This window comes from Dromiciops gliroides, chromosome 1, assembly GCF_019393635.1.
Source record: "Dromiciops gliroides isolate mDroGli1 chromosome 1, mDroGli1.pri, whole genome shotgun sequence".
NCBI classification, from domain to species: Eukaryota; Metazoa; Chordata; class Mammalia; order Microbiotheria; family Microbiotheriidae; genus Dromiciops; species Dromiciops gliroides.
Genome location: NC_057861.1, coordinates 622,017,537 through 622,039,479, shown reverse-complemented (window position 1 = coordinate 622,039,479; position 21,943 = coordinate 622,017,537). Strand labels below are relative to the sequence as shown.

The 21,943-nt window shown below is 37.8% G+C and overlaps 1 protein-coding gene across 3 annotated transcripts in view; it reads right to left on the bottom strand.

Moving 5' to 3' along the window:
- The window catches only part of SLX4 (SLX4 structure-specific endonuclease subunit), a 48,773-nt gene extending 27,288 nt beyond the window's left edge, over positions 1–21,485 (bottom strand). The window contains exons 1-9 of one of the 3 annotated variants that reach the window (XM_043975314.1): positions 21,389–21,485; positions 17,499–18,279; positions 13,121–13,345; positions 11,746–11,932; positions 11,138–11,353; positions 5,560–5,762; positions 5,100–5,413; positions 914–1,175; positions 12–100 (exon numbers count right to left, since the gene is read on the bottom strand). In XM_043975314.1, the coding sequence (XP_043831249.1) occupies positions 12–100; positions 914–1,175; positions 5,100–5,413; positions 5,560–5,762; positions 11,138–11,353; positions 11,746–11,932; positions 13,121–13,345; positions 17,499–17,847 (1,845 nt within the window). In that variant the 5' untranslated portion in view covers positions 17,848–18,279; positions 21,389–21,485. The remainder of the gene's footprint in view (positions 1–11; positions 101–913; positions 1,176–5,099; positions 5,414–5,559; positions 5,763–11,137; positions 11,354–11,745; positions 11,933–13,120; positions 13,346–17,498; positions 18,280–21,388) is intronic. The other 2 variants (XM_043975315.1, XM_043975316.1) reach the window with 2 other exon arrangements.
- Between the last annotated feature and the right edge of the window lie 458 nt (positions 21,486–21,943).

The window sequence follows — 21,943 nt, the reverse complement described above, 5'->3', positions numbered from 1 at the left end:
TAAACCCTTACTGAAGAGTTGCTGCTTCTCTGGTGTTTCTTCTCTTTGGGTGATAAGACAAATCCAGTCAGTGGAAGATCATAGGACCCCAGATCTTTCCCTTATGGAAGTGCAGATGAAAAGAAAAATCACATTCTAAGCAAGAAAAAATAGCAAAATCAAATCCTAGGACACACAGAAATTCTCATGGGCTGAAATAAGGTTAGGAAAGCCTTGGGTGCTTGTGACAATCAGACTGTTCATTCACTTATGATTTTTTAAAAATCACAATTATGAAAAAATTATATGGGATGGCTTTCTGGGAGAGAGCAGTAGAAGGGATAGGCAAAGGGGGCAATTTGGTGACAAAAATAAAGATATCAATAAAAATTTATTTTTAAAAGTTGCTTTATATACAACCACTTTATGAAGTTGTGAGTGAACACATGATTTTCCCTATTTTAATTAAGGCTCTTAGAGATTACCTGACTTGCCCAAATTAGCAAACGGTGGAGCTGAAATTTGATTCTAAGACCAGTGCTCTCTTCACTATATCACATTTCCTTGTGAATGACATTTCTTTACCATACAAGTAATAATAAATTAACATCTCATAAACCATTTTTGCCAACCTGCAATCCCAACAAGAATGTACACTCTTAGAAAAATAAATGGTGTTTTGTTTTGTTTCTCATGTTGAGGGATGTAAGCATAGCCACAACTGTTCATTTCACATTTAACCGTGTAGCTAAAATGCAAGTAACTATAGAGATTAAGTTGCTCTCATGTGCAACTGTGACAAACCTGACATTTCAAAGTAGTTTAGAATTGCCTAAACCAAGAAATAATCTCCGTGGACTAACCTAGCCAAAGTCAACTGAATAATGCATCTTTGGAAGGCTGTGCAGAACTGAACTAACCACAAGTGTCATACCTGATGGACTTCTGGAATGGGTTTCAGCACTGTTGTTCCATTGGGTGAGAGTCAGCCCTTCTCCTGCCAGATCCATAAGGACCTGCAGAGTCTGATGGTCTTTTTGGCTACAGGAAAGTGATTGCCTCCTGGAATGAAGCTCTTCTTGGGTTTTAAAGTTAAAACCTTCAGAACTGGGAACACTGAAGGAAGGCAGTTCTTGCACATCTGGTTTGGACTGGCTCAATGCCATTAATGGTGGCACAGGCCCCTTTTCTGAATTCTAAAATAAACCAAAACCCAATCCTATTAATTTATTATATTCATTGATGTTGGTTGAGCAGCTATATGGTACATGGATCAAACAGTAGTACAATAAGTATTATCCCTACTCTACAGATGAGGAAACTGAGTTTAAGGGAGGTAACTTACAAGAGATCTCATAGCTACTGTCAGAGGAAGATCTGAACTCAGGTTTCTTCTGGCCCTCAGTTCAGTAGCCTTTCCACTACATATGCTATCTCCTCTAAACCAAGAATCTAAACAGCTGGCATTTCTATAGAGCTTTTAAGATTTACCAAGTTCTTTGTTCACAACAATCCTATGAGCTATGTGCTGCATGTGTTCTTATTTTATGGATTAAAAAAAACTGAGGCTCAAGAGAGGTTAAATGATTTTCCCACAGTTACATAACTAGTGAGTAGAGCCAAGACTAAGGTCTTCAGATTCTAAGTCTAGGGATCTTTTCACTATTCTTTAATTTATTATAAAAAGCTAATAAGTGAGAAAAGAAGCTGACTTTTCTGTGGTCTCTTATACTTTATTCCCTATACTTCACTTTTCCTTTTTGGTTTCTTACTTTCCTTTCCTTCTGTGATTAGGTTTTAATCACAAAGGTTTTTATTCTTAATACAACAGGGGCCTAGAGTGAAATGAGCAACAATACTGATATGTACTAATGCCCTTAGACAGGGATTTAGTTATAGAGAAAATATCTGAAAGGAACAAAGTTATCAAACAAATTTAAATGACCACTGGTTCATAAGCTCTGAGGATTGGAAGGACCTTCAGAGATCTCCTGTCCATCTTTCTGATTCCATGAAGGGCTATCCTTAAACTCCTCTATTTGATTCTCAAACTTATATTCAAGAAAGTTCCTGAAAGGAAGATATAGTTAAGTCACATATTTGTAGTGATACTGATTTGGAAAATCAAAGGCACACCTACTTGGAAGAGATCAAAATTAAGGAAGGAAGGAGATGAAATCTTGCATACTCCCTTCTTTGGTACTACAACTACATCTACTACAGCTTCTTCTGACTTATTTCAAAATAAGATCATTAACATATCTTAAACCCTACTCATTGCAGAACCCTATTATAATGTTACCCAGTTGATTATTTGTGAAATGAACTGGATGAAGCTTCCAAGAAAAATATTAATTGGTCTCAGGCCACAGAGGCCCTCAAAAAGGACTCTGAAGATAAAGTTAGAGAGGTAGAGGAAAAAAGAGAAAGAGAAATGAGGTTGATGCAGGAAAGACATGAGAAAAAAGTCAATAGCTTGAAAAGCCAAATGGAAAAGCTCTCTGATGAAAAGCATTACCTAAGAATTAGGATTGAACAAATGGAAGCTAGTGGCTTTATGAGAAATTAAGACACAATAAAGCAAATCCAAATGAATAAAAAAATAGAGGGCAATGTGAAATATCTTCTGGGGAAAACTGCTGACCTGGAAAATAGGTCCAGGAGAGATCATTTGAAAATTATTGGTCTACCTGAAAACCATGATCAAAGAAAGAGCTTAGACATCATCTTCCAGGAAATTGTCAAGGAAAATTGCCCTGATATTCTAGAAGCAGAAGCTAAAATAGAAATTGAAAGAATCCACAGATCACCTCTAGAAAGAGATACCAAAAGGAAAACTCCTAGGAATATTATAGCCAAATTTCAGAGCTCTTAGGTCAAGGAGAAAATATTGCAAGCTGCCAAAAAGAAAGAATTCAAATACTGTGGAGCCCCAGTCAGGACAGCACAAGATCTAGCAGTTTCTACATTAAGGACCAGAGGGCATGGAATATGATATTCCAGAGGGCAAAGGAATTGGGATTACAACCAAGAATCACCTACCCAGCAAAAACTGATCATAATCTTTCAGAAGAAAAATGGGATTTTAATGAAAAGGAGGACTTTCAGGTATTTGTGATGAAAAGACTTGAACTGAATGGCAAATCTGACTTTCAAATACAAGACCCTAGAGAACCACAAAAAATTGGAGTTGGGGGACATACCTGGGGTCGTGTAGTAGGTGACTGTCTTGTGTCTGAGGCCGGGTTTTGGCTGGGATCCCCTGAATCCAGGGGTGATGCTTTGTCCACTGTGTCACCTTGCTGCCCCCATGATGACATCTTTGGGGCTGAATTGAGGGGTGAGGGAAATGCACTGGGGGAGGGGGAAGGGCAGAGGTGAAATCCTACAAGAAGGAAACAGGAAAAGGCTTGTGGAGTGGGGAAAGAGATGGGGGAGGAGCAGGGCAGTAAATGAATTTTACACTCATTAGAAAAAGCTCAAAGACCTTAAACTCATCAGAGTTTCCTCAAGGAGGGATTAACATACACATCCAACTGGGTAGAGTAATCTATTTAATTTGGGCAGTAAATGAACCTAACATTGACTCAAAGATCTCAATCTCATCAGAATTGGCTCAAGGAAGGAATAACATACACATTCAATTAGGTAGAGTAATCTCTCTAACCCTGCAGGAAAATAGGAGGATAAAGAGAGGAGGCAAAAGAAGGAAGGGGAGATTGGGGGAGGGGACAGACAGAAGCAAATCCCTTTTGAAGAGGGATAAGATGAAAGAAGATGGATAATAGAATAAATATCATGGGGAAGGGAATAGGATTGAAGGGAAACAGTTAACAAGAGTAATCATGAAAAAGAGAAAAGGGGGGGGAACAGCACAAAAAAAACCATTTATAGCAACTCTTTGTGGTGGCTAAGAATTGAGAATCAAGGGAATGTCCATCAATTGAAGAAGCTGTGCTATATGATTGTGGTGGAATGGTCTTGTGCTATAGGAAATGACCAACAGAATGATCCCAGAAAAACCTGAAAAGACTCATGAAGTGATGCATAGTAAAGTCAGCAGAGCTGGGAGGACATTGTGCATAGTGATAGCAGTATTGTTCAATGAGCAATTGTGAATGACTTAATTACTCTCAGCAATGCAATGATCCAAGACGATCCCAAAGGACTAATGAGGAAGCCTACCAGCCACCCCCATAGAAAGAACTGATAAAAAGAGCACGTGTGGATTGTACATATATAACCTGCTTGCGGTCTTGTGGAGGGGGGAGGAAAGGGAGGGAGGAAGGGAGAATAATTTGGAACTCTAAATCTTATGAAAATGAATGTTTGAAAACTACCCTTAAAAAAAAAAAAAGATGACAAGACTTAATAGCCGATTGGATAAGTGGGTTGAACAAGTGTGAGGAGTTGTGGAAGACACTGAAGAAATGTACCTGGGTGACTAAGAGGATGATGGTTCCTTCAAAAGTATACTTGGAAATAGAAAACACTTGGGGGGAAATAATTTATCAGAGGCAGAACATAAATCCAAGGCCTCCTGATGGAGGCAAGCTCTTTATCTCATACATTATGCTATTTACTATTAAATAGAGCATCCAAAAAAAAAAAAAAAGAAAACTACCCTTATATGTAACTGGAAAAATAAAATAAATGTTTGTTAAAAATAAAAATAAAAAGTACATTAAAAAAAAAAGAAATGAACTGAATGATCAGCAACCATCTGAGTAAATCCTTGAGCCTCAGTGGTATTAATTCTCAAGTGTCATACCATGCCATTTATAATTTTGTTCCTATGGAAACCTATGTGGTTGTTTCACCTAATATCATATACTAGTTAATGTTAGGCAAGTACATTTGTATGCTAACCAGAGTTACATATATATTCATTCTACCTGTAACTGGATAGGAGTAAAAGTCAGATTCGCAGAACCTTATCCTAGAAAATAAGTACTTTATAGATTTAAAAAAAAAATAACTCCTAAAGTAGTTAAGTGCTTTACTCCAACTTCCACCATCAATGGCAGAGCCAGGAGAAGTGTCCTAACCCCTAGTAGAACTCTGTACCCATTAGTTTGTCCCCAACACCTCCAGAAGGTGTGGTCATGGGAAAATCTCACCTTTGTAGGTTTCCAGGGCAAAATAGGAGGGTCTAATCCTTTAGCATAAAAAGACTCCAGAGGCCAAGCTCCTGTCAAAGAGCTGCCCTTCCATAAAATGCCTTGTTTTCCTTCAGTCTGTAACAGACACCAATGTGCCTTGCCCATTTCTTCTTTCAAAATTTTGCTCAGTGGAAGTGGTGGAGTGCTAGATAACTCTAATTCCTCTGTGAGTAGAATAGCAATTCGATCCTGTATCTGTTGATGATATGTGTCTGAATCTTGAACTAACAATTGAGGTGGGGAAACAATTTTCCTCTTACGACTTTTCTTCTCTAAAGAGAAATAGAAAATAATTTGGATCAATAATGGAATGAACCCACTGATGTTGAAACCTGTACAGCAACATGTTCTGAATGACTAAAATGAAAAAGGACATATAAGATTTCTTACAAGCTAATGTAGCACTATTCTTATATACCTGCTCCTGGCTTTATGTTGTTTGGAAACACATTTCCAAGATTATCATTTGTCACAGTCTTAGATTGCTCCATCAGAGAATGGGACATTGCCATCGCAACAAGGAGATCCTCTGACATGGCCTCTGTCTTGGATATCTTCCTCCTTTTCTGTGGTTTCTTTTCACTGGTTGACCCTTTCCTCTTTGATTCACCAGCTGGTTTGCTGAAAACAAAGAGCCACAAAAGAAGAGTTAATAAGGATTAGAGTAGTGAACTAACTACTTTATGATACTGTACTATTCAATCAGATTTTAGAAAGAAACAAGGTCTATTCTCATAGGGAGAAGTAATAACAAAACAATTCAACTCTTCAAACATCTGAAGTGTGCTTCTGCTGTGTAATTAACTTCTTTTTAGGTTCCCATTTTGCCCAAGATTCTAAAATCTCAAGAAAAAAATGGTTGTTGGTTAACAATCAGCAAACAGTATAGAGTATTCTATATTTAGGACTACTGGTCTCAACCTGGGCTTTCTTTTTTTAATTTTCTTTTTTCAATTAACAAAAATTTATTTCTTCAGCTTATGGGAAGGAGCAGGAAGAGAAAAACAAAAACAAACCTTCCGATAAATATGCATAATCAAGCAAAACAAATTTCTATGCTGGTCAAGTCCAAAAAATATCTTATTCTGCAGCTTGAGTCCATCACCTCATCACTAGACCTCTGGAATAGTGGTTGGTCATTGCACAGCTCAGGATTAAGTCTTTCAAAGTTGTTGTTATTGTAGAAATTTTTTTCCTGGTTTTACTCACTTCATTCTGTATCAGTTTACCCAGATATTGACAGTTTTCTTTGAAATCATCCCTTTCTTCTTTTTTTAAAAAAAATAGCATGATGGTACTCCATTACACTCAAATACCACAATTTGTTTCCCCATTTCCTAATTGATAGGCACCCCCTTGGTTTCTAGATTTTTGCTACGACTGAAAGAGGAGTTATTAATATTTTTATATATATTGGGGTCCTTTTCCTCTTTCTTTGACATCTTTGGAGTCTGATGTCCAGTGGTATCACTGGATCAAAGGTAATACAGTGATCAAATGGATACAAAACAGTGTGGTAGCTTTTGGGGTGGACTTCCAAATTGCTTTCCAGAAAGTTGGATTAATTCACAGCTCCACCAGTAGTGAGCTAATTAATTATTAATTAGTGAGTCCATTTTCTCACAGCCCTTCTAACATTTGTCATTTTCCTTCTTGGTCAACTATTCCAATCAGATAGGTGTGAAATGGAACCTCGGAATTGCTTTAAATGCTCATTTCTTTAATTTTTAGTAATCTAAAGCATTTTCCCCCATATAGCTATTGATAGCTTGGATTTTTTATCTTTGAAAACTGCCTGTTCATATTCTTTGGCCATCTGTCAATGGGAGAATATCAGCCTAGCTTTCAGTATTGTTGTTTGTCCCTCAATCTCAAAGAGGACCATGACATCAGGGTGATGTCATGACTTGCACTGAATTGGATTTAAGTGAAAGAGGGATGTGCAAGGTCAACAACCTCATGCTCTCCTCCAAAGTCATCTGGGTCCAGTGGCAAGATATACATCAGGATGACTAGAGATGGCCCCAGATGTTTAAGGCAATTGGGGTTAAGTGACTTGTCCAGGGTCATACAGCTAGTATGTGTCTGAGATGAGATTTGAACTCAAGTCCTCCAAATTTCAACGCCAGTGCTCTATCCACTGTGCCACCTAGCTACCCCTAGCTTTTCAGTAAGCACATTTATGGATGATTTGTGGTAATTCTGCTCAGATCAGATATGAAAATATTCTATAATTAAGTTTAGAATTACAAAGAGGGGGCAGCTAGGTGGTACAGTGGATAGAGCACCAGCCCTGGAGTCAGGAGTACCTGAGTTCAAATCTGACCTCAGACACTTGACACTTACTTGCTGTGTGACCCTGGGCAAGTCACTTAACCCCCATTGCCTCACTAGGAAAAAAAAAAAAAAAGAATTACAAAGAAACATAATAGCCCAAACGTGTTTTCCCTGTATACAACCAATTATTCTCTATAGAAAATTCTGATGCCTCTTTGGAGAACTCCTCTCATGACTAGGTAAGAAAGGATCCCTTTCCTCATACAGATGTACTTTCTACCGTCTCAGCCCCATGGACAATTACTTCAAATAATTGAATTATAGATTTCCTGACAAAATCCTGAAGTATTCACCAGACCAAATAATCATCAAGAAATAGAATGGGGGGCGGCTAGGTGGCGCAGTGGATAAAGCACCAGCCCTGGATTCAGAAGTACCTGAGTTCAAATCCAGCCTCAGACACTTGATACTTACTAGCTGTGTGACCCTGGGCAAGTCACTTAACCCCCATTGCCCGGCCAAAAAAAAAAAAAAAAGAAATAGAATGCAACTTCTTTTATTCCAGAATGTCACAAAAAATTAGTCTGAGCCTCCCACTCCTAGCAAATCAAACACACAACTATAGCCCGTATGGTTTTGTGTCCAGACTCAACAAAAGTAGAAGGCTCCGAAGAAAAGTCTCAGTGTCCAGGAATGTCAAAAAGTCCCAAGGTAACGGATTTGCCCACCTTTCTTCTCCCTACCTCCCCATGAGAAGCCCCAAATCCAGGGGATCACACATTCCTAACATTCTGTGCTGAGATGCTAGAGAAGGCAAAATCAAATGGATCTTTAATGAAACAAAGGACTTTTAAGTATTTCCTGATGAAAAGAGCAAAGATGAATAGGAACTTTGAAATACAGACACAAAACTCCAGAGAAACTAAGAAAGGTTATTGAGCAATTAGAAGGAGGTGTATGATGATGCACTACTAATATTCTAATGGGGGTAAACACAAGCATCTCTTCAGAACATGATATCTTCAAAGGATATTGAAAGAGTTTAAAAAGGAAAAATGAAGGGTGGAATGGTTTTGTCTGGGGGATTTGAATAAAGGAAAAAAGGAAGGGTAAAGAAGGAATACATTAGTGCAGAAAAGAGGAACAAGGAGGTAGAACTTGCTATTTCCCATAATTATGATGTGAGATAAGAATGTACAAACTTGGAGGAAGGGGTAGAGGGGTGGGCATGAGCCTTATGCTTATCTGACTGAAACAGACAAAGGGAGAAGTAATAACCACAAGGTGCAAAGACATATTTTTTTCCCTCATTTCTTTCTCTTTGCTAATGGTAGGGAGGGGCTACAAGAGAAGGGGGAGTTTTCAATAGTGATGCCTACCAAAAAAAGAGGTCCATTGAAACATTTTTTAAAATACACAGTTCAGAAAATAGCACAGATGATTAGGACAGATTCAAAAGTAACAAGTAGAATTTATTATATACTTTTTTTAAAGCAAGTGATGTGTGAAATAGAGATTCATAGCTACAAATAGAGTCCTCTTTATGTGTTGTGATATGTACATAGAAATCCTCTTTTTTGATATTTAAGTTCAAAATAAAATATGAATTTTTAAAAAATCTTAAATAATCGAATTTAAAGCTTCCAAGCTAGTACTCCCTATACCTAAACTTAGCAACATTACCAACTGACACAAGTGAGTCAATATATTTGCTTGTCTATCATGTTTTCTTCAAATTTTGGGTTGGAGGATTGATGGGATTTTCTGGTTGACGAGGTTATAAAAGGCACATGAGACTAGGAACAGGCTAGAGGCAGAAGAAACTAAATAAAACAGCAACACTTAGAATTACCTTTGGGGTGCAAAACCCAAACACCACTTTCTCGACAGTGAGTCAGTCATTAGACATTCTTTAAGGCTGATGTGAATGTTTTTGAGTTCATCTGGATGGGGTGGATGAGAGGGTCTCTGGTCTATACCTCTGTAGTCTGGGCTGGATTTTAAAATCCAATGGACCATTTTGAAAGATCCTGCCGAAATTCTATGCATCCTAAATCTAATAAAAACCCTTTATACCAACAAGAAACTTACAAGGTAATCTGGAACTTCCCTGCCTGCTTAAAGGTCCTTTATTTTGTGTGTCCTGTCCAACACTTATCCTGTTCAGATATGTGGAAGGAAGCAAATAGGCTGAGAAACTACAACCTATATGCAAAATTACATCAAATCTATAGCAATAGAATTCTCCCTCCAAGGCATAGCTACCAGCTAGATGGTGCAGAGGATAGGGTGCCAGGCCAGAAGTCAGGAAGACTCATCCTCCTGACTTCAAATCTGGTCTCTGGGCTGTGTGACCCTGGGAAAGTCACTTAACCTTGTTTGTCTCAGGTCATCATCTATAAAATGAGCTGGAGGAGGAAATGACAAACCACTCTAGTATCTTTGCCAAGAAAACTCCAAAAGTGGTCACAAAGAGTCAGACATGACTAAAATAAATGAATAACAAAAACAAATAGCTACTGTACCTTTGCTAGAGTACACAACAAAAGGCTCAATGATCCTTCAAGGACATCAAAATTATTATTGGTTTTTACCAATAATGGAGCATTTCATACACACACACACACACACACACACACACACACACACACTTTTCTTTTCCTCTTGTGTTTAAAAAAGTAGGGATTTTTATCTATGTGAGACAGTTAAGATGTATCCCTACCAGACAAAGGGATGGCTTAGATAAAGCTTCAAAATGACCAATATAGGTAGGCCCATTCAATCTTTTTTCTATCAACATTTTCTGTTGGTGCTAACATGAGCCAGACATCATTGTGATCAATAACACTATGTATATTGGTGGACCAGGTTAAAAAAAAAATCAACTGCCTTTGTTCCCTTATCCCCTATAACCAATTCCTCCCTAATCTTTGCTTAAGCATTCACAGGAAAGAATTCTCAAATAAAAATGAGTCTGGGAAAGTTAACCATGTCAAACACTGAGACCTATTGTTTAACAGGGTACAGTGGGGAGAAAAGCTTTACCCTGGCCTCAGGTTCAGAGGACCCCCCCCCCCTCCAGAAAACAGAACTTATTTCCCTAACTGTAACCAAATTGTACTACACTAGCAGTAAAGCATTTAATTCATGCAAATATCTTTCTAAATGGTTTCAAAATTCTATTTTAAAATTGAGAGCTTGAGAGCTATTATCACATCTGGTCACTCTGCAATTCTGGCAATTTGCCTAATATTAATAGATATGAAAGATGGATTGTTTCTGTTGAAGGGAAACTTTATAGTTCAACAGACTGAACTGCAGACCCACTTGAATTATTTGTTGTTTAGAGACAAAGAACCATATGGTTAGAGAGGTTTTCATGAAAGTGCCTATCGTACCTTTAGGAAGGGCTACCACTAAACTATTCCATATTCCAGATAAATGACTATTCTAATTTCAAAGTCCTCAAGAGGAAGAAAGTCTATAATATACCATTTGCTTATTATGAACATGATTTATTCCCTCCTCAAATCATTTATCCTCCAGTAAGGAATTATGTGTCAACTTCATACTTTAATAAAGGTTGGTGGCCCTAGATGTTTGGTTTCTCAAAAAATGCTAAAAGTCTATAAAATAACCAAACAAACCACACTTCCAGTTTTGACAAAACAAAGGACCATATCGTTACATTACTGAACTTCATTATTCCTCCGACTCACCTTGATGCTGATGGGAGGCACTCACTGGGCTGAAATGTCTGCAACCTGACCGCCTGGACCAGTTGCTGGGGAGAAACTTCCATCTTGATTGCACATTGTTTCAAATGACCATTTCTGCTCTTTGTAGTAGTGAATGGCTTGCCACAGATTGGACAATCTGGAATCTTAGGTACAATAGAGGCAGGTTCCAGTAACTTCTCTGACTCATCTAAGCATCTACAGAAGAAAACCCGAAATAAAAAATTCCTTTATAACAAGGTGCATTATGACAAAGACCTAGATATGCTGTGGGTCAACATTTCACAACAAACAGCATATAAATTATGTGCCCAGTTATAAAGAGTCTCTGTACCAGAATTAGGCAATCTCTTAGACTAAGGAGCATAAATCAAGTATATGAGGAAGCTGGGAGAAGGAAAGAAGAGTTTCAGTCAGTGATGTTTCTGTTAACAAGTGTCCTTTACAGCAACAAAGTATAATTGGTATGAATATTGTAAAGTTTCCAAGGTTAACATCTGGCAAATAACTCATTTTGATTCCATACAACATTGATGTAGCTATTAAACTAGATGGTAACCTAGAGATGCAACAATATAAACTGGTCTAACCTGTTAACATGTTGTTCCCTCCGAGTAGCATTCATGGCTGAGAGATCCTTCTGACAAATCTGGCAGAAAAACAAACCCTCTTGCTCCAGACTCTCTGAATTCTGGGGGGTCTCCTGGCCAAATTCCTGCTGCAAAGCCAAGGCCAGAGCTGCATCACTCTCTGTCACAGAAAGCTCTGGAATGTTTCCTAGAAGGGGGAAAACATCTTCTTAAAGGGAAAATTTCTCTCTGGAAATTTGTATTTTAAAATCATGGCATCATAATGGCAGGAGGGACCTTAGAAATAATTTAGTCCAACCCTTTCATTTTACAGATAGTTTTAAAAAATATTTTCTTGGCTGGCCAGGACACACACACCCATGTCAATCCACTGAAGAACATTAGAATCCAATATGAATTCACTAACTAAATTTCTTATGAGTCAGATAATATACTCTGCAAAATAATACATGGCTTAATCTTGGTCCCAAACAAAAGAGGAGGAAACATACCTCCCTCCTCTTAATAGAGAATTATGGTATTAAAGATGCAAAATTATGGATATATTGATACGGATTACTGTGATTCATTAAGGGGAAGGGGGTGTGTGCAAGATAAAGATAAATGGTAAAAAAAAAAAATTAAAGATAAGGGAAAAAATGGTAAATGGCTCCCTCTCATTTTCTATGTTGTCAAATGACAGGCCAGTGAGTACTAGTAAGTGAAAAAAACTCTGTATACACCAAACCAAGTGACAAGGAAGCTTGACTATTGCATACTACAGCTCCGATTTTCCAAGGACTGCCAAGGATTTAGTGAGGGCAAAACTCAGGAATGACAAATACAAAGCACTTGCCTATTATCTTCCCTGTTTTGGTTGAAAGATAATCCTTCAGATACCATAAATTTACTGGGCCACTGACTTGATAGTAAGAGGTAATTTTTCTCCAAATCTACATTCTTTCCTTGAATCTCAAGCTCTAATATTAGGAAATTTTTACATCTCATTCACAAAGGGCAAAACTTTGAATCCACTTGGCTCAATGCTGAAGTCCTTCCCTTATTTAAAAGACAAAATATGATTGATGTCTAGAGGCCAAAGATATCATCTGCATGATGTTCTGCAATGAAGTGAACGGTTCTGGTCTTGAGATGGCTCTCAAATAAATGGACCAATAAATGCATCCCTATAGACAATGAGGACTGTTGGTCCAACACTAGGCTGATTATACCACGTCTTTTCCCTTTGTATTCTCTTAACAGAGAGGTGGATTCACACTGCATAGGATGTAAAGAGGAATGGAGACCATCTCAAAGAATCTCAGAAACAATACTAGGAACCCTATCTTCTATTCCTTAGCTGTAACCTCTTGACCCTATTCAGAAGATACATTACCATTTTTCAGTGTATCCTCCTCCTGAGTGGATTGTGGGACATTTTCTTTAAGTACAGTCTCCTCGGAACCACTTTCAGGGGCATGTTTCAATCTTTCTGGATCTGTTCTCTTGAACTGCTGCATTTTTTGCAATACCAGCTCTGCTGCCCGAGGTTTGGAGACACTTGGTAACAGAGCAATCAAACAGTGTGATGCTGTCCGAGAAGAGTCATCTGAAACGCCTACTGACAGGGAAAAAAAATCTAAAACTATTCCTCGTATGTGGACTAATACAATCCCATTCTAAAATACAAGGTGTAAAGTAGTCTATTTTAAATATGCCTTCATTGACATATTCTCTGATCCCTAACCCTGAACAGGATTCTTTATTGACAAAGGATAGTACTGATGTTAACCTAAATGTCAGGCCTTTGCATCTCTAGAGTTCCTTTCCTCCAAAGATGGCAAAATATTTCATGACACTATTCAAGGTTCATGACATCAATATATGATAGGTTAAAAAGCAACAGATGTTTAAAGGAAAAAAAAAGACTTACCCAAGAACAATTAAGGTGAGAGCTAGAAACTGAACTTAGAAGTCTTTCTTCTTTATACCCTATTCTAAGAACTCTATAACTCTAATTTCCCAGTTATGTGTGATTAAGTATGTATACATTCCTGAGTACCAAAAGCATCACAGTAAAGGAAAACAGTTACAGAAAGGGAAGATAAATGGAGATATTGAAGGATTTCTAAAGAGCATGATCCCCCTGGAAACTTTCAATTGACATGGTAGAAACACCCTCTCTGGTCTAAATAAGTTAACATTCATACTAAACTATTTCAGAATAAATTAGATACATTTGTAAAAGAATAGTTTATCTTCATGATCACATAACCTATGATATTTTTGAATATAATATTATTACACTGAGAAGAGTCTCAAAAGTAAAATTTATATGAAGAAATATTATTTTTAGTAGTAATAGAATTAATGGTACTTTCCATTCAATATAACAAAACAGGAGCTTTTCTTTTCTTTTTTTTTTTTTTAGTGAGACAATCAGGGTTAAGTGACTTGCCTAAGGTTACACAGCTAGTAAGTGGAAAACAGTTTTTCTAAGATGCTACCTTCACATCTAACAGATTGGCTATTATAAAAGAAACGAAGATGATAAATGTTGGAGGGGATGTGGGGAAATTGGTACACTAATGCACTGCTGGTGGAGTTGTGAACTGATCCAACTATTCTGGAGAGTAATTTAGAACTATGCCCAAAGGACTATAAAACTGTGCATACCCTTTGACCTAGCAATACCACTACTAGGTCTGTTTCCCAAAGAGATAAAAGGAAAAGGATCTATATGTACAAAAATATTTATAGCATATCTTTTTGTGGTGGCTAAGAATTGGATATCAAAGGAATGTCCATCAATTAGGGAATGACTGAACAAGCTGTGGTATAGGATTGTAATGGAATATTATTGTGCTATAAGAAATGACAAGCAGGATGATTTCAGAAAAACCTGAAAAGACTCATATGAACTGATATATAGTGAAGTGAGGAGAACCAGGAGAACATTATGCATAGTGCCATCATTATTGTTCTATGAGCAATTGTGAATGACTTAACTACTCTCAGAAACACAATGATCCAAAACAATCCCAAAGGACTAATGATGAAGCATACTATCCACCTCCAGAGAAAGAACTGATTGAACACAGACTGAAGTATGCTATTTTGTGCTTTCTCTTTTTTTACTTGTCTTTTTATGTAAAATGACTAATATGGTAATGTTTTACATAATTGCACATGTATAACCTATACTGATTGCTTGCAAACTTGGGGAGGGGGAAGGGTGGGGAGGGAGAGATAAAATATGGAACTCAAAACTTTAAATAAGTAAGATAATGGAAGAGTATAGGATTTGAAATCAGTAGTTCAAAACCTGAATCTTTTTGCTAACTGTATGACCTTAAGGTCACTTCATTTTTCTTGAGTTTGCTTATCTGTAAAATGAAAGGGTCTGGTGAGATGATCTCTAAGATCCCTGCCAGCTTTCAATTTATGTCCTGTGGTTCTGTGATCCAATGTTCTCTAGGGCCCCTTCAGGTCTGAATTAGACTATAACTATTTAAAAAAAATAATGAGCAGTTAATGAAAAGAACTGTAAAGGAAGGAGGTTTAGCAGTACCAGATCTTAAACTATACTATAAGGCAATAATTATCAAAACTCTCTGGCCAAGAAACAGAAAGGCACATAAGTGGAACAAAGTAGATATACAATTCACAGTAGCAAATAATTATAGTCACCCTGTGTTTGTTTTGGGATAAGAATTCATTATTTGGGTAAAAATTGTTGGGAAAGCTAGAAAGCAGTCTGGCAGAAATTGGCCATCCCCAGTACCATAAAATATTTACCAAGATACATTCAAAATGGATACGTGACCTAGATATAAAGAGAGGTATAATAAGAAAGTTAGAAAAACATGGAACCTATTACCTATCAGACTTATGAATAGGCAAACAATTTATGAACATACAAGAGACAGAGAGCATTATGAAGTGTAAAATGGATAATTTCAATTATGTTAAATTTAAAAAAAGGTTTTATACAAATAAAATCAATGTAGCCAAGATTAGAAGAAAAACAGAAAATTGAAAGAAAAATTTTATAGGCAGTTTTTCAGATAAAAGTCTCATTTCTCAAGTATATAAATTTAAAAGAATATGTCATTCCCCAATTGATAAGTCATCAAAGGATATGAACAGACAGTTTTCAATGAAGAGATTAAAACTATATATAGTCATGAAAAAATGCTTTGAATCACCACTTACTAGAAAAATACAAATTAAAACAATTTTGAGATATCATCATACACCTATCAGATTAGCTAAAATGATAGGAGGAGAAAGTGACAAATGTTGGAGAGGATGTGGAAAAATTGGGACACTAATTCACTATTGGTGGAACTATGAACTGATCCAAGCATTTTGGAGAGCAATATGGAATTATGCCCAAAGAGTTAGGTCTATTTCCAAAGGTCATTAGGGAAAAAAAGAATTTATATGTTCTAAAATATTTATAACAGCTCTCTTTATGATGGTAAAGAACTAGAAATTGAGGAGATGCCCATCAATTGAGGAATGGCTAAACGAGTTGTGGTCTATGATTGTGATGGAATATTACTATGCTATAAGAAATGACGAACTGGTTGATTTTAGAAAAACACTGAAAGGCTTGCATGAAATAGTGAGGAGTGAAATAAGCAGAACTGAGAGAATAGTGTATATAGTAACAGCAATGTCGGTCAAAAACTTTAAATGACTAAATCATTTTAAGTATTATAAATACTCAAATCAACTACAAAATATCTATGAAAGGGGCAGCTAGGTGGTTCAGTGGATAAAGCACTGGCCCTGGATTCAGGAGGACCTGAGTTCAAATCCGGCTTCAGACACTTGCCACTTACTAGCTGTGTGACCCTGGGCAAGTCACTTAACCCTCATTACCCTGCAAAGGAAAAAAAAAAAAAGAAGAAGAAAGATCTTATCCATATCCAGAGAAAGAACTGATAAACAGAAGTATGTATGGTATGGTTTTACATATATGTACATATTTGTGTCTAACAGCAGCCTTCTCTATGGCAGGCTAGAGAGGTAGGGAGGAAAAAAATAAAAAGCACACAGCAAAGAACAAAAGGGGAAAAAAGAAGCCGCACAGAAAGCAGGGTAGCTTTGAAAACGATGTATAGTATTTATTATAGTTTTTCAAAAAAAGTAAATAGTGTGAAATGGAAATTCATGGTTTTATATTAAACCCTCTTTTTATGTTGTGCTGTGTCATAGAAATATTCTTTTTTATCTTTTTGTATTTAAATTCAAAATTAATTTTAAAAATTTTTAAACAATTTTTTAAAACCTGATGCGCAGGATGCTTTCAGAAAAACCTGAAAAGACTGATAAACTGATGCAAAGTGAAGTGAGCAGAACCAGGAGAACAAAGTACACAGTAACAGCAATATTGTACAATGATCAACTGGGGATGATTTAGCTATTCTCAACAATACAAAGATCTAAGACAATTTCAAAGGAATTATGATGAAAAATTTAATCACCTCCAGAGGAAGAACTAATAGGGTCTGAATGTGTATTGAAGTATTTTTTTTCTTTTTTTTTTTGGTATGTTTTCTTTTATAACAAAATATGTTTTGCATGACTGCACATACATAACCTATATCAAATTGCCTGCCTTCTCAATGAGGGGGAAGGAGGGAGAGAATTTGGAACTCAAAATTTTAAAAAATGAATGTTAAGAATTGTTTTTACATTTAATTGGGAAAAAATAGTTAAATTAGAGAAAAATGAAAGAAAACACAAGTTTTTAATTTGGTTACCTGTTAGCTGACTTGGTTCTGGCACAGGATCTTTTTGAGCAGCTGCAAGCACATCTTTCTCTCTTTTTGAAGTAGGAGCCACTCTGCTTTCATGGAAAGTAATTTCACATTTTCCTGCATTTTCTGGTGCCAGACCTCTCTTGTCCAACTCTGTTTTCTTTTCTGTGGAGTCATGGCTGATTTTGGTCTTTGCCGGAAGTTTAGTCCTTTTCAATTTGTTTTTTGTTTGAATCCTACTAGCCTCCTTCTGAGTCCTTGTTTCTCCTGGGCCTTCTTTGCCCCCTTTCTTTCTGACCCTCCGTAGAAGTTTGGAGCATAGTTCATTAAAATCATCATCTGATTCATCCATCAACTGTTTGTTTGTTTGTTTTAACACATTCAGATTAATATGCAAAGGAAAATCAGTCTATACATGTGTAGATGAGAATATGAATAAAACTGTGAGTATAAATCTATTTAAATCCAAGCCTTGTCTGCTTTTCCCACAAGGATACTTTCACAGTATGTATGTATAAGCTATGTTTTGATGAGAGCAAAATATATTTCTTTGCCCTCCATAGTAGTTTAAAACATTTCTCTTCAGTCTAGGCATCAACTTAGCACCATCTTTCAGGTCTCTGTCAAAATTCACATCTGGAAGAATTTCTTCTTTTCCAACATGAACTTCTAAAGCAGAGTATGTATCTACTTGGAACTCAGGTGATGATGTAAGATCTCCATTGCAGTGAGATAAGCTTGGTTAATTATGGAGAATCTACTTCAGCATCTGTAAGAAACAAAACTACAGGAAACAAAAAATATTGAAATGAAATTGAGAAGTTGTGTCATTTTATGCCATTCCTTTCAAACATGGACAAGAGCTTAAGGAGTCTTCATAGCAGCATATTCCTTTCAAAACACTGAGGTATTGCCAAGGGAGTGTTACAATTAGCACTAACAACAAAACTGGAAAACAGGCTGGTAAAAATCTGCTTTGGACCAACGCTTCATGCCATATACCACAATAAGCTCCAAATGGATTGTAAGACCTAGATGTGAAATAAAGTAGAAGGGCAGAGAAGAATTTACCTTTCACAACTATGGACATAAAGGGATACAGAGGATCACAGTAGATAAAATAACTATGATTACATAAAATTGAAAAACATGTTGTATAAACGAAATCAATGCAGTTAAATATGGAAGGGAAAGTTAGCTGGAGGAAAATATTTGCTTATAAGGATCTGATAGACAAGTTATACAAGGAAACAAATATGTAACAAGAGCCATTCTTGATAAACAAAGGATATGAACAGGCAGTTGACAAAAGAAGAAAAGCAAACTATTAACAACAACATGTAAAAAGTGCTACAAATCACTAATTATTAGAAAAATGTAAATTAAAACAACTCTAAAGTTCCACCTCACACTCATCAAATTGGCAAAGATGACAAAAAAGTAAAACTTTGGAGGGAATATGAGAGGACCAGCATATTAGCATGCTGTTAGCAGAGCTGTAAATAGTCCAGTTATTCTGGAAAGCAATAGGGAATTTTACAAATAAACCAAAAGTCACTAAACTGATCCAGTTGTCTAAAGGTAAAACAACAAACTGACCTTATTAAACAAATAATAAAACCAACCCCAAAGGAAAATTGGGATTTATTTTTATCTTTGTATCTCCAACACCTCAAACAGTAACAAGGGCACATATTAAGTTCTTAACAAATGTTTGTTTAATTGAATTGACTGAATCAAGTTATCAGGTGTCTCACAGAACTTTGTCCTGGGACATTTTCTCTTTTCCCTCTATACTACTTCATTTGGTGATTTCAACAGCTCCCATGAATTTAATTATCATCTCTATGCTGATGATTCTCAAATCTGCCTATCCTGCTCTACCTTCTCTCTTGACTTCTAGGCTCACATCTACAAGTGTCTATTCAACATCTTGAACTGGATGTACTGTAGATATCCTAAACTCAACACATCCAAAACTAAATTCATCTAAACCTTCATCCATTCCAAACTTTCCTATTATCTCATCTCTTATCTCCCACGGCTTCCTTCAAGTTCCAGCCATAATCCCATCTTTTCCAAGATGCCTTTCCCAATACCTCTTCATTCTAGTGCCTTCCCTCTATTGATTATTTCCTATTTATCCTATATAGCTTGTTTCTACATAATTGTTTGCATGTTGTTTCCCCCATTAAATTAGGAGCTCCAATATTCAGCACAGTTTCTGGTATATAATAAGTCCTTAATAAATAAATGCTTATTGACTGAGTGGCTGATACATTTCTTTCATTTTTTTTAAGGGAAGGAAAAATACTCATCTCCATGACAATGTACTATCAGACTCCATCACTCTTCTATGCTATTTTACTTGATTGTTTGAGGTTATAAAATTGTGAGTGTAATGAAGATTTGTATTATTTGTTTAATTTAAATTCAACAAGCATTTATTAAGCATCTACTATATACAAAGCACTATACGAAAAATTAAAAACAATCCCTACCAGGAAGCTTAAATTTGATGATACAACATGAAAAAAAGAAAAAAGAAAAAGAAAATAATGTAAGGAGGGAGAGAGAACAAGTAGAAAGATTCAGAAAGACAGCACAGAAAATAGCACCTAAAATTAAGCTAAGGCTTCTAAGAGGTAGATGTGAAAGAATGCTTTATAGGCAAAGCAAACGTATACAAAAGTAGAGACGTGAAAGGATGCAGAGTTTGGGGAACAGGGAGTAGACCAGTTTGAATGACATACATGTGGATTTGGGAGAACAGTAAAGGGACATTCAACTTAATTCTGGTTATTAGGGAAGTTCCCACAACCCTAGGGCTGGGGACACCTCAAGAAGGGAAGTAAAGATGAGACCCAAAAAAAGTGAAAGAAAGAACAAGAGGATCGATAGACTAGGAAAGGGCACACAAATGACATGAGAGAAAGACAGGTAGGAGAAATGACACAAGAGGGAGAAGACTCTAATGCAAATTTTCCATGGCTCTGTATCCCTAAGCCTATTGAAATTCACCTCATTCATGAAAACTTTCTTGATCTCCCTACCTTCTCTTAAACACCATCGTCCCTTACTGCTACTTTGGGCACTTAACCTTATCGAATTCAGCCTGGTGTTCTTTATAATCATCCCACTCCTCAGCTACCCATTGCTATGTATAGTAAGCTTCCCTGGGTGCAGAGAGAGACGTCTTTGTAAACCTCCCGGTGCTGATCACTTGTGTCCGGGTGCACATTTGTCAAATGACTGATCAAATGAAAGACAAGGCACACAGGGAAGGAAAAAAGGGACCGGGGAAGGGGCACTTGGCCCAGTGATGCCAAGACTTATCTGATATTTGCTTATATTCTACAAAGTGTTCTGTACAGTAAGAAAAGATTGGGGTAGTGGAAGGCACTCAGTACCTTAAACATAGGCAAGTCTGCCCCAGACCCCAGGCATGTCAGTCAGTCTCTAACATGCCTCAAAGCCCCCAAACAGCCTCCTCACACCGGGAACCCCAGGACTCCTCCAGCTGGCGGTGACAACATCACAGCACAAGGATAGGGCCGGCTGACAGGCCATATTCCAGGGTCTTCCCGGGTCCCATTTTCCGAACGCGGAGCTTCAGAGCACTAACTTAACCCCTTGACCCCCTACTCTCCACTGCCCTCATTCCTCAAACCCACTGCAGGGGACGAGGCCGGGCGCGCCAGGGGGGCAGCAGGGAAGAGCCGACGGCTGTGCAAATAGACCCAGGCCACCAAGACGAAGAACACACAAAAAGGGACTGCCCTCTTGCCTGGCAGCGGGCAGGAAGGGGCCCAACGGCCCACGTCACAAGGTCAGGGGGGTGACAGCGACTTGTACCACGCAACCTTCCCACCCCTCCACACCGCTTCTCCTACCCCAAGGGCTCCGGTAACTGAGACTCCCTCCTCCGCAAAGGACCGTGTCGTCGCCCGCGCAGGCGCAGGCGCTCTACCTCCTGCGCATGCGCGCGCGCTCCCTTCCCTCGCTGCGAGACACGTCGGCGCAAGCGCGCGAGCGACGATCACGGGAGTCTTCCACTACCCTTTTCGGAAGCGTCCCGGGGCGGGGAGTGCGGAGAGCGATCCCTGGATCTCTGGGGTAGCGGAGGGCAGTAGCGCGGTTGTGATTTAGAATTTAGCCAACAGACTTTAGCTCCTGGAGGAAAAAAAAATGTTAAATTTTGAAGGAAAAGGCAGGGTGGACATGGGGAGGAGACGGAATTCTATAATAGAGGAGTCCGAGGCTTCTCCGCCTCGAAGGGACCTGGAGAAGGACCCCCCCCACACACATACACACACACGCGCGCGCAGGATTCGGGGGTCATTTACGCTCGTCACCTCTCACTGGCCACTCTTCCACCCCTTGAAATCTGACTGCCGACCCCCTCACTTTAGCCTCCTACCCCTTCCCATTGATTAACTGGGAGAAAC